The sequence below is a fragment of the Ctenocephalides felis genome, unplaced genomic scaffold (genome assembly GCF_003426905.1).
Source record: "Ctenocephalides felis isolate EL2017-DRISC unplaced genomic scaffold, ASM342690v1 CF-g0.4_SCAFFOLD_01886, whole genome shotgun sequence".
Taxonomy (NCBI): Eukaryota; Metazoa; Arthropoda; class Insecta; order Siphonaptera; family Pulicidae; genus Ctenocephalides; species Ctenocephalides felis.
Genome location: NW_020538040.1, coordinates 149521475 through 149534593, shown reverse-complemented (window position 1 = coordinate 149534593; position 13119 = coordinate 149521475). Strand labels below are relative to the sequence as shown.

General features: G+C 30.7%; 1 protein-coding gene across 2 annotated transcripts in view; it reads left to right on the top strand.

Annotated features, from left to right (window-relative positions):
• LOC113376434 (neural/ectodermal development factor IMP-L2) overlaps positions 1–13119 on the top strand; it is a 64852-nt gene that overhangs the window by 34902 nt on the left and 16831 nt on the right. For both annotated transcript variants that reach the window (XM_026616339.1, XM_026616338.1), the window contains exons 3-4: positions 2387–2550; positions 5164–5341. In XM_026616339.1, the coding sequence (XP_026472124.1) occupies positions 2387–2550; positions 5164–5341 (342 nt within the window). The remainder of the gene's footprint in view (positions 1–2386; positions 2551–5163; positions 5342–13119) is intronic.

Genomic DNA, 13119 nt, shown 5'->3' with positions numbered 1-13119 from the left:
TTTTCCAAATGTTTTCACAATTTTCTCAAATGTTTTCACAATTTCAAATATTCGAAAAAATTCAAATCTATTTTTTTCATTTTAAGCTTTTTTAAAAAATTCTAAATTAATGTATGAAAAGTTTCTGCAATTTGCCATAAGGCACGATTGCCATTCACCACTAGTTTCAAAGTGACATTATTGCTATAATACACAAACCTCAATCAAAAGTTATGGAGACAATTAATTACATTCGAATTTGAGGAACTACGATGTTTGGAAAACCTTGGCCTGGTCAGTGAACATTGGTGTTACGATTTTTTAAGGCTTTCTCAGAATATTAATTAGGGCACGTGCTTTCGATATCAGCCGATATAGATTTCTATTGCGTAACATTATTCTTCAGCAATGATTCTATTTGTTAGACATTGTAATTGACAATTTACATCTCGACGATAAGGTTTCTTTTTACTCCAATTGCGGAAATTTATTTTTGTCGTTAGAACAGTGACAAAGATGAACTTTGCCACTGGCACGTGGAACTATATAAAGAAAGTTACTGTACAGATACCGTTTTTTTTTCAGGATCATTCAGCAAAACATGATGTAATTGTAAAACTCCAGGCGGAGCTATTCTATATAATTATTTCAATTGTAATTTACAATTTTTTATACTGCATCGATTTGTTTTATTCTGATAAGAGGCGGTCTATTAATAATATGATCGATTTCTTTGATAGATTTTTGGTGATACGTGGTGATATTCAAAATTAACACTCCCCCCTCCGCCGCCAAACATTACGTATATTTTTACTTACAATGAAAAATTGTAAAATTGTTGATTTTTTTTTGAAAATGTTAGGATTAAAAAAAAAATATCAGGTTAAAAATAAATACACGTGATTTTTTATTATACCCCTCCCTCCTTCACGTGATATTTTGTGATTTTTTGTCAAACCCTCTAAATACTTCCCGTGATTACCGGGCGCCCCCTAAAGTTTCTTTGAAAAGAAAAGAAAAATGTCTTATGCTAATGAAAACAAAAGAAAAATGTCTTATGCTAAAATTAGATCAGAAGTCAACAATAATTTTAAAACCATTTCTGCCGTAATTAATTGACAAAATTAGGAATTATTCCTATTTGGAGAATTCACTGCAGGCTAATGCATTATATGTGTAATATACAATATATAGCCTAAGAGCCAGTGAACTATTTGACTAACCTGTTTTCACAGAGCTAGATTTTTTTAAATGATATTTTACTATCGACCCATTAAGAAAGTACCATTCTGGCAGTCATTCCGCGATTGCGTCATCAACCTACAATTTGTGAAAATGTCAAAAAAATGTTTTTCATAACTTACTCCCACAAGGCTCAAATTTCGAGGGGGTATTCTTTTAACTGTTCAGAAAGCATATGTAAAAAGCCAGCCCATTCTGACGATTGCAAGGGTCTGCCAGTCGAGTACATAATAATCACGACGCGCAAGTGTGTGAGCGCATTGCCATACATAATCGACTAACACCCTTGTATTTGAATAATTTATACGCCATTTTGAAGGTCTTTTTGAAAACATCCGAAATACCAAACTTCGACTTTGTATCTCACCTTAGGGCCGAGATATCATTGAAAATATGCCAAAGTGGCCCCTTTTTCAAACTCAATTTTTGGCGTAACCATAAAAGATATTGAAAAAAAAAAATTACGTGATTCTACTCATATTGGCTTAGACCACATAATGTATATTAATATATGCTAAATAATCCTTTATTATGAGCTAAAAAGGATAAAATAATTTTTTAATTAATGTTTTCGGATAGTGCGTTTTATTTAATTAGTTTTTTATTAGCGTTATTCGAAAGCCTATTATATTTTCTTTTAATACTGTTCAAATCAAATTTGTGGAACACTTTGAAAAATAGAACAAACCAGAACCAGTACACCCAAGTAAAGTTTTATCAGAGAAACTTATTCAACATATGCAGAGATAAAATCGATTACTTGAATCACACCTAATTAATATAGCATAATAAGGTGACCTAATCTGTTATAAAAACTGTTAGCATCAATACAAACTGCTAATAAAAGTAATGTCATATGGTACAAGCATGATTACTTAGCAACTGAGTACATAATCATCAAATTAAAAAAATGTGTGCTGTATCATCAATTTTGCTATGTATGCCTAAAAATGTAGACTAAGGTAAACATAGAGTACAATGCCATTTGTTACAAATTATAGTTGTCAAAAAGCGCAAACGTTAAGAAGAACCAATTCTAAAATTTGATTAATCAATATAATTTAAATCGGGAGCATTATCGATCGTCTTTAATCCAATGATAATCTTTTAATGCTAGTTGTAAATATTTTTATCATTAAATAATTATTATTACTAACCTTTACAGGAGGCAGGAAATATTTCGAAAACCGCGACTGGGTAAAGATCAGCCAGGCGCCGCCTGCAGCGGTAACGCAGGCGTTGGGCACCAGCCTGGTTCTTGAGTGCGAAGCGGTTGGTTCTCCTGCTCCGACCATGCAATGGATGCGCGGCAACGTTCCCATCACAGAGGTAAACATTATCCTAAATAGATTAATTAATATTAATACATTTATATTTTTGATAATTGATTGTATTGATTATACATAAACTGACGATAAAGGTCTATCATATATACTTCTTGTATACATATTTAATCCATATATTTTTCCTTTTTTAATCTACTTAAAACTTATGTGGAAAGTATTTGTGTATTATTACATTTGATTTTTAGTTTGTTTACGAAAATCTCATTAAAATTATAGTATTGGAGAAACGTGCTAGGTTACACTTGGACAGGAATTTCAGTCTTCTATACATCCATTATGTTTTATTTTTTTATTTTCCGCTTAATACACTATTTATAACAGTAACTTTTTTAAGTTTATTTAAGAAAATCTTTTATATATATGTGACACCCGTGGGCACTTCCAATCACTAGTACCTGATTCAATATCAACGTCGGCCTGCTTGATATCAAGCAGTATGATACATTTTCACTCGACCGTAAGAAGTAAACAAATACTTATTGAGCATAGTAAATAAATGTCATTTGATATCACTTGATATTCTAAGAAATAATTATGTCTTTCAAAATCTTGTTTTTTTTAATTTCAAAATTCTCAAAAACCTAATTTCTTCTAAATTTTCAGGATAATTCAAAGTTTTTTTTGAAAAGTTTAATTTTCGGTGCGGAAGGTCCTAGCAATTTGCCTCAATGAATGATATTTAAATTCTACCACGTTCTGGTTTTACCGACCTGTGGCACTATTAAATAGTTAAATTGTAATGAAAAAAAAATCAAATTATATTTACCTACTGGGTTTTACCAAAATTTGCAATATGATTGCGAAATTAGTAAAAATTAATAGTAAGACACTTATATTAATAATAAATTATTAATGGAAATATGAGCATTTCGGAGTTATTTTTTTAGATGCAAGTTCATGAAAATAAATTATCTTTTATATATGGTAAAACATGTGTTTTGAAAATTTTATATTCGACATACACTATCTGCGTATATTAATAGTGATATTAAAAACATTTTATTTTTTTTTAATTATCACTTTATTTATAAAAGTTTAAATAAATACAAAACATTACGTTAGTAATTGTATACTTATCTAATTGACAGTAATATAATCATTGAATTCTTTAATAAACTATAAAGCATTGGAATTTATTATCAATACATGATATTGGTAATAATGGAAAAATTTAAATGTAAGGAATCCATATATAATGTTTATATATTAAGACTTGGTAGGATCCGGGAAGACCAAAACAAGGCATAGAAAAGTAATTTTGATTAGTTAAATATAAAATAATATATAAGTAAACATAGTAGTTCTACTAATTAGAATTGCTTAAATTATGAATTTTAGTACTTTATTTTAGCTATTGAACAAAATATACCCTCCGTTTTTTTATTGATCATTTTTATATTGACAGCGCTTTTATCCGTGCCTTTTTACAAAAAGTAATTAGGTAATGTCATGATGTAGTCTTCGTTTTTTTTAAGATATTTACCATTTTTGTGGATTATTGAAAAATCTGTAGTTTTATAATATTTTGATGGCTACTTGCGTACCAACAAGGGCATTCATATGGAAGCAAAGAACTAGTCATTGTGACATGGAATTTTTTTATTGTATAAATTTATCCAATTAAAAATAGTAAAGAATAATAAAGATGTTCATTGTTTTTTGAAGTAAAACTTCTTCAGGCGCGACTAGGTTGTAAATCCGTACAAATACAACGGAAGTCCGTTACGCCCGAACTGTTCGTCATTCGCTCTCGATGAGAACATTTCGACACGGGTCGATTGTGATTAGTCGTCGTGTATGTGAATAGAGATCTGTTGTTGTATGCGTACCGATATCAACAAAAAAATCGGCATAGATAAATAAACATTTTAAAGATACATCGTAGTACAAATCTTGACTTAATGAAAAATGTGTATAATGGTTGACACTAATAAATGTGTGCATCACGAGTCTTACCATATTACTAATAGACATTATTCAAAATTGTTATATGATGTATTTATTTTTACTTAACCTAAATTTGCTATTTTGTACAGTAGCAAATAAGTTTTACTTTAATCGGGTGTGAACCTTATGCGCACTATTTATTTTTTTTATTTTTGTTTTTTTGTGCTCAGTAATGTTAAGTTGCCTGTCTAGTTAGATTCAGCAATGTACGGTATTAGGCAAGATATATTGCACTTTTTTAATGCCAAGATATATTTTTTCATTGTTAGGGATCGTTCAAGTATTACGTAAGCAGATTTATTACAATTATTTACCCACCCCCCCATCCCCCTTGTCAGCAAAAGTAAGCAAAGCTCTTACCCCCTTCCCCCATGCTTACGTAAACATTTTGCAATTAATGTAAAAAAATAAAAATACTACCTATGACGTAATCATCATCCAGACACCCCTGCCCCCCATGTCAACCCAAAATAAGCAAATCAACAACCCCCCGCCCCCCTATAGTGTTTACGTAACACTTGAACTTGAACACTTGCCCCTTATTACAAATAAAAATTGTAATTCATATGGAAACCTATTTAAAAGTTGATAAGTATATGATTGAAATAGAGTAACGACATCTTATTAATATGATTTTTTCAAATTTCAGTTAGACGACTACGAAGAAAGTAACGCCATAAACGAAGCGCCATCTACTGGTCTCGTCAGGGTGCGCTCCCGGCTGGTGGTCGACAACGTGTTACCGGCCGAACGAAGCGCATACACTTGCGTAGCGCGATCGGGTGCTGAGACGGCAATAGCAACCAGCGTGGTCTACAGTGCACCAGGTCGGTAAAACCAGAACGTGGTAGAATTTAACTCTTTCCACTCGGATGTCTAAAATACATATCAATTCCGCACTTTGCGAGTGGAAAGGGTTAAATATCGTTCTTTAAAGCAAATTACTGGGAGTTTTAGTGCCGAAAATTGAACTTAAAAAAAGACTTTCTTTTTGAAAATTTCAAAAAATTAGATTACTTATATATATATATATATATATATATATATATATATATACGAGGTGTGTTCAAAAAGTACCCGGAATTACTAATAATTAAATTTCGCGGGTCTGGAGTGTCTGATTGTCAAAATTTTTTTTTATTGTGTTGGTATACATGCCCCTAAAGTATGATGAAATTTTCAGCTATATTCACTGTTTACTTTGTCTGTGGTAGTCGCTAAGGTTCGACGTGTTTTTCTGAGCTCGGAGATTTTTACAATGGAAGAATTGAAAAGTCAAAGAATTTGTATTAAATTTTGCGTAAAAAATGAAATAAAGTGTTGCAAAGTGCAAAAATTCACCAGATATGGCTCCGTGTGACTTTTTCCTATTCCCAAAGTTGAAGAGACCCATGAAAGGACGGCGGTTTTCCTCGATTGAAGAAAATCGCTGAGAGTGCTCAAGGATAGAGCTGTCAAGAACCGTCATTTTCAAGAACCGGTTCCAAAGTCCAAAAAGGACCCGGTTCCGGAAGAACCGTGAACGGTTCCAACCCGGAAAAGTCCGGATCGATCCCAGAAAATTCCAGACCGCTCCGGAAAAAAGTCCGGCTACTTTTTTCTTATTAACTTTCTGTAGGGTAAGTTATTGTAATGGGCCGAAAATCGAAATTGAATTTTTTTACATTTCTCGACGTTTTGAAGGTTTCTGAACAATTTGGCATACCTCAGAAAAAATGGATGTGTGTGTGTGTATGTATGTATGGATACAAATTTCCAGTCAAGTTTTCGGGCGCACGGATCAACCGATTTGGATGGTTCAAAAAACATTCGATTCCTATTGATAGGGAAAAGAGCTGATTATTTTTGGCAAAGACAGGTCCAGCCGTTACGGAGATAGGAAAATAGAAATCGAGTTTTTGAGAGAACGGAGTATCCGATTTGAATGATCTAAAAAACATTCAAGTAATGATTGGGAGAAGTGTTTATTAGTTTTTGGCAAAGGCAGGCCCAGCCATTTCGAAGATACGGAGCTAAATGTGTAAAAAATGGGAGTTTTTGAGAGAACTAAGCGTCCGATTTAAATGATTCAAAGAAAATTCTGCTTGTCTTAACAAAATAATTGATTTTGGAAAAAAAACATTTTGTTTCAATTTTTTTTTTCAACATTTTTTTTTTGTATATTGAAAATAATTCAGATTTTACTTTTAATTCTGACTACAGTTCTTCAAACAAATAATTTCAACTTTGCGATTCATTTTATATAATTCTTATAAATATTAGACAATGTTACAATATTAATAATAATTTATTTGAAAACATTCAGTATTCCTCGAACATTTCGTTACGGTACGGGAAGTTCCAGCAATTTGCCTTAAGGCACGATGCCATACACCCCACTAGTTTTTCTATTCAGTCACAAGCATCCGTTTCAAGCTACGTGTTTCGCTTTTTGTCCTTGAAATTTTTTTTGTAACCCTTTGAATTTTTTAATATAATTATAATTAATACCTTTTTGTGCATTACTATTTAGTTATATATTTGTTTGCCATGAATGCAATTCTCAAATTGGTAATTGTTCATTCGAATAATATTTAGTCTGCTTTCATTATTAGGTTATATGTAATTTTCATAAACTTTTAAATAAATAATTATAAACTTTTTTATAAACCAATAAATTTGATGCATATTTTTAGTTTCTTTAGTTTTTAGTTTCTCAATTATAGTTTTCGATATCCATAGCAAGAGGCGGTTTCTTTTGATCAGGAGAATTTACAAAACTGGCTGCATATAGTATTAAAAAAAATAACATATTATTAAAAGTATTACAACAAAACGCCTTAGTTTAATTGAAATAAATAGTTTACTTCATAAAAAGTAATTTAATTTCTAAATTGTTAACTTCATAAAAATATAAAAATTTCATACTTTGCTAACCTTATTTTTATACCTAAGCTCTTCCCATTATGTAATTCGACTCTTGCAGTCTGAGAGCAAGTGGACCTTATGATCATCACATTAGTAAATGTACTAATACATATATATCTAAAGATTTCAAAGCAGAAGCGTACTTTTAGAGCTTGGCGATTGTACATCGACTCATAAATCGTAAAACAACAAATTTCAAAAATTCCTTCGAGTTTGCTAATTAATTTTGAAATATTGCATATTTTAAAATAGTGTTTCATATATAAATAACAAATATATAGAATAATATATACTTGAAACATAAACTAATATATGTTACATAAACTGATTTTATTTTTAAAAAAAAAATGACAATTTTAAAGGTAGAATAGAAGTGTTTGTATTAACTTCTATATCGTTTGAAATGTTGTTGAAATGGATAAATATTTAGTTTCAGAAATAATAATTTAGACCGATTAACGAAATGCGGCTCTTGTAGTCGGGTGTTGTCTATTGAAAATAGTTGGAGGTCTTTCTGAAAACAAGTGTCAAAGTATGATTTGGAGAAGTCATTAAAATCAATATTTATGGGCTAAAGACTGATGGCTCGCAATGAAAAGATTTAGGCTAATACACATAACAATGTTTAATTTTTTATATTGTGTCACAACACGTCTCCTTTGCCTATCTATAAACAAAAAAATTCTTCGCATGTGGTCTGTTTATCTGTGTTGCGAATGCTTTAAAGGGATGAACAGCGGCAGTTCATCCCTTATTCTGTCCCTTTCAAGCATTCGCAGAAGTTCCGATCTCTCTTTCTCTCCAAATACAAACTGTTGGGTAAATTGTACATAAGTTAAGTATACATATTCGGTAACGATTTATTAAACAAAATTAATAAATTTATAAATTCTTAAAGTTGAATATTGAACTGAAATGTACTTAATTTATAATTCATTATTAAACTGGTAAAAAATCGTTGTAGATTTAATTAAAATCGTAAATAAAAATATTTTAACGGTTGATTACGAAGAAAATACCCGTTCGATGTACTAATCAGTATATCCCCAAATTTTTCGAATAGTAATATTCAAAATCGATTTAAATTTTTTTAAGAAAAGGTTTTGAATGAACAACAGCTCAGTTTGTGAGAAAGTGAAAGGTAAACTAGTAGTGCTTGGCATCGTGCCTTAAGTCAAATTGCTGGAACTTCCCGTACCTAAAATCATTTTTTTAAAAAAAGATTTTTTTTTAACTTTGAAAAACAGGCAAATGTAGACTAACAATACAGAACGACTTATTAGCATAATATTATCCAGTCAGATTTTCTGGCTAAAACAAAGTACTCCTTCGCGAAAGTTATAATAGGTTTAACTTCTTAATTCGAATAAGTTAATTAATTTTGAATCGAAATTAGGCTTTGAAATGGAAATAAATAATATCTTGAGTTCTCATGTTTGAATATTTGAAATGTTGAGTTAAAATTAATCAGAATTAGAAATAATAATATAGGATATAAAAATAAAACGTTGTAGGTGACAAAAAAAATTAAAACTAGTGGCGTGTATGGCATCGTACCTTAAGGCAAATTGCTGGAACTTCCCGTACTGTAACGAAATGATCGAGGAATATTAAATGTTTTAAAATAGATTATTATAAATATTGTAACATTGTCTATTTATATTTATATAAATTATATAAACTAAATTGGGAAGTTGAAATTATTTGTTTAAAGTATATTAGAACAGAAATAAAATAAAAAGCTGAATTATTTTCAATATACAAAAAAAATTTTTTTGGAAAAAAAATTTAAAAAAAAATTTTTGGAGCAAAAACTTATTTTTCCAAAGTCAATTATTTTGTTAGAAAGTTTTTGGAATCATTCAAATCGGACGCTTAGTTCTCTTAAAAACTGCCATTTTTTGCACATTTAGCTCTGTATCTCCGAAACCGCTGGACCTGCCTTTGCCAAAAACTAACCTACCCTTCTCCCCGTCATTACGAATTGAATGCTTTTGGGATCATTCAAATCGGACGATCTCTCAAAAACTCGATTTCTATTTTCTGCACTCTTTGCTCGGTATCTCCTAATCGGCTGGACCTGCCTTTTCCAAAAACTAATAAGCACATCTTCCTAACAATAGGAATCGAATGTTTTTTGAACCATTCAAATCGGTTGGTCCGTGCGCTCAAAAACGTGGATGAAAAATTGTATCCATACATACATACACACACACACACATCCTTTTTTTCTGAGGTATGCCAAAATGTTCAGAAACCTTCAAAACGTCGAGAAATGTAAAAATTTTCAATTTAGATTTTCGCCCCATTACAATAACTTACCCTACGGGAAGTTAAAAAAAAAATGGAACCGTCGACGGTTCCCAAAATTTGGGAACCGGTTCCAGAACCGGTTCCGGAACCGGAACCGCGCTGGACCCGGATCCGGTTCACAGCTCTACTCAAGGACATATCAAAAAGTGAATATCAAGGGTGCTTCGAAAATTGGAAAAAACGCTGGCATAAGTGTATTATATCTGGGGGGGGACTACTTTGAAGGGGACCACATTAATGTAGACGAATAAATAAATATTTTTTTGAAAAAACGAAAATTCCGGGTACTTTTTGAACAGACCTCGTATATATATATATATATATATATATATATATATATATATATTTAAATCTTGAACTTTTTTCAAATCAATCGCGCGGCGTACCTGTTTTAGAAACCAAATATCGAAGCGCCGTGTTGCAGTCTAAGTCTAACGGATAAACATTGGTACCAAACCTATAGAAATGTGAACAAAAGTTATTATTATTATTACTATAACTTTTATTATAATTATTATAACTTATTATAATTTCTATAAAATTTCTATCAATTTAATTTTCAAAAAGCTATGTATTTGCTGTGCGATCAGGCGTTCCACATATAAATCCTAACTTCAAGCATGTTTTATCCATGAGACGATGCACTTACGATAAAATTGTTATTTGACGTTTGTGCGAGTTGTAGGTTAGGTGTTATATGCGAAACACTTGATCACACAGCAAATACATAGCTCTTTGACAGTTTGTCATAGCCAATTCTTATGAAGATAGACCCGTACATTGTATTACCATTATATTTCTTTGACCGGAGAATTGTAATCTCAAGTGGAAATTGCCTATCGTACGCATAGCTGCAACATACACCCATAACTATTGAATATATGTATATCTAATATAATCACCACATATAAGAAAATGGTTAACCGATGGGTTACTTTTCAAAAAACTTTTGGCTTTATATGGTTTCCAACCTGTGGAGCGCGCTTCCTCGGTGGGGTGCGAAGCACTTGCAAGAGTGGCGCACAGTTGTTCCCAGAACAACAATTTTCGAAAATAAACAAAAAAATTGAAATTAAGAACTAATAAATACATAATTTTTATATTTATCAACTTCCCGTATGGTAAGTTATATTAATCGCAAAAAAATCGAAAATGAAAATTTTTATATATCTTTACGTTTCAAAGGTTTCTGAAAATTTTGGCATACCATAGAAAAAATGGATGTATGTATGTGTGTGTATGTATGTTTTTGATACAATTTTTGAACTATTCGATTTCTATTGATGGGAAGACGTGCTGATCAGTTTTTGAAAAGGGCAGGTTCAGCCGTTTCGAAGATACGGGGTGAAAGTGCTAAAAATGGTAATTCAGTTTTTCAGAGAACGGAGCGTCCGATTTGTACGATTCAAAAAACATAGAACATTGTATTAACGAAATGAAGAATTAATTAACTCTTTGGAAGGCAAGTCTAGCGGTTTCGGTGATCCAATCAAAAAAGGAAAAAAATGCCATATTTCAAATAGTTTCAAAGTATTTTTTTTTCAAAAATTTTACATATCTCAAAAATCTTATTTTTTCAGTTTTAAAAAAAATTCAAATCTTTTCTAAAAGATCTCTCGGGCAAGTTCCAGCAATATTTTTTTTAGACATTTACATAATGTTTCTCATCAATTTGTACTCGGATAATATTAGTTGAGTATTCATTAAATAAAAATGTTGAAAAAAGTAAGGGGAGCGCAACATTTTTTTTTTAGTAAAACGGGGGAGGGGCGGAGCGCGCTACGAAAAAGATTGGAAACTACGGGATCAAGTCTTTAATCAAACAGATTAAATGACAAGTAATTTATTTTGAGTAGTTCTGATTGCTGTTAAAACAAAAAAATATCATAAAATCAGAACGCAGTACATATACATACATAGAAATGAATATGACTAAAAATATTTATATCACTTGCTCTCTTCAAAAAATAACATTGCAAATTAGAGTTATTGCAAAGAAGCAATTAAACAAATTTCTAGTTACAACATTACCCAAATTTAATAAATCTAAATATTCGTAGAATATATTCTACGAATATTTAGATTTATTAAATTTGGGTAGGTATATCTATTGAATTCGCATTCAGTTCGCAGTCTTCCGAAAAATATTTGTTTCTTCTATTGTTTCTAGCCACTTCCTTTGTTTATAAAGACGTAAATATAGGATCAATGCATTCAGAAACAATTCACGTATTCTCGTTGGTAAAGTATTTACAAATAAAATCGTGATATCAATATGTTCATGTTTTTGTAATCCTGAAACATTCCATTGTGCTGTCGTCTTTATTTACAAAACAATTGCTAGATTTCTATGAGTAACGCGCAAAGTTTCCTATAACATCCATAATACTATATGATTGATAAAATTCATAATTTAATTCTAATTGTAATATAACCATGAAACTTTAATAAGAATATTTTTATATGAATTTTTAATATTTGCTAGTTAATTTTTATAGATGGTAAAACTTGATTCTATGATAGTATACTGCAAATATAAAAATGAAATTCTATTATCCAAAGATAAGCTTAAAGAAACTTAAGTCGATGTTTGGAATTTTGTTATTTGTCGACAAAAACAAGAATAACTAGTGGGGTTTATGGCATCGTGCCTTAAGGCAAATTGCTGGAACTTCCCGTACCGTAACAAAATGTTCGAGGAATACTGAATGTTTTCAAAAAGATTATTATAAATATTGTAGCATTGTCTAATATTTATAAGAATTATATAAACTGAATTGCAAAGTTGAAATTATTTGTTTAAAGTATATTAGAACTTTAGTCAGAATTAAAAATAAAATCTGATTTATTTTAGATATACATAAAAAATTGAAAAAAAAAATGAAAAAAAAATATTTTGAAACAAAATTCTTTAAATCATTTAAATCGGACGCTTAGTTCTCTCAAAAACTGCCATTTTTTGACATTTAGCTCTATATCTTCAAAATGGCTGGGCCTACCTTTGCCAAAAACTAATGAGCTCATCTCCCTATCAATAAGAATCGAATGTTTTTTGAACTATTCAAATCAGTTGATCCATGCGCCCGAAAACGTGACTGGAAAATTGTATCCATACATACATACACCCACACACAAACACACACATCCATTTTTCTGAGGTATGCCAAAATGTTCAGAAACCTTCAAAACGTCGAGAAATGCAAAAATTTTCAATTTCGATTTTTGGACGATTACAATAACTTACCCTACGGTATGTTAATAGGGCAAAACTAAAACATGTCTTTAGTATTTCCAGTAAAAATAATTGATAAGATTTGCTTAGTATTTGCTTATTACTGACAATTGCAATCACAGTAATTTATTACAATTGTACATAAAATTATTA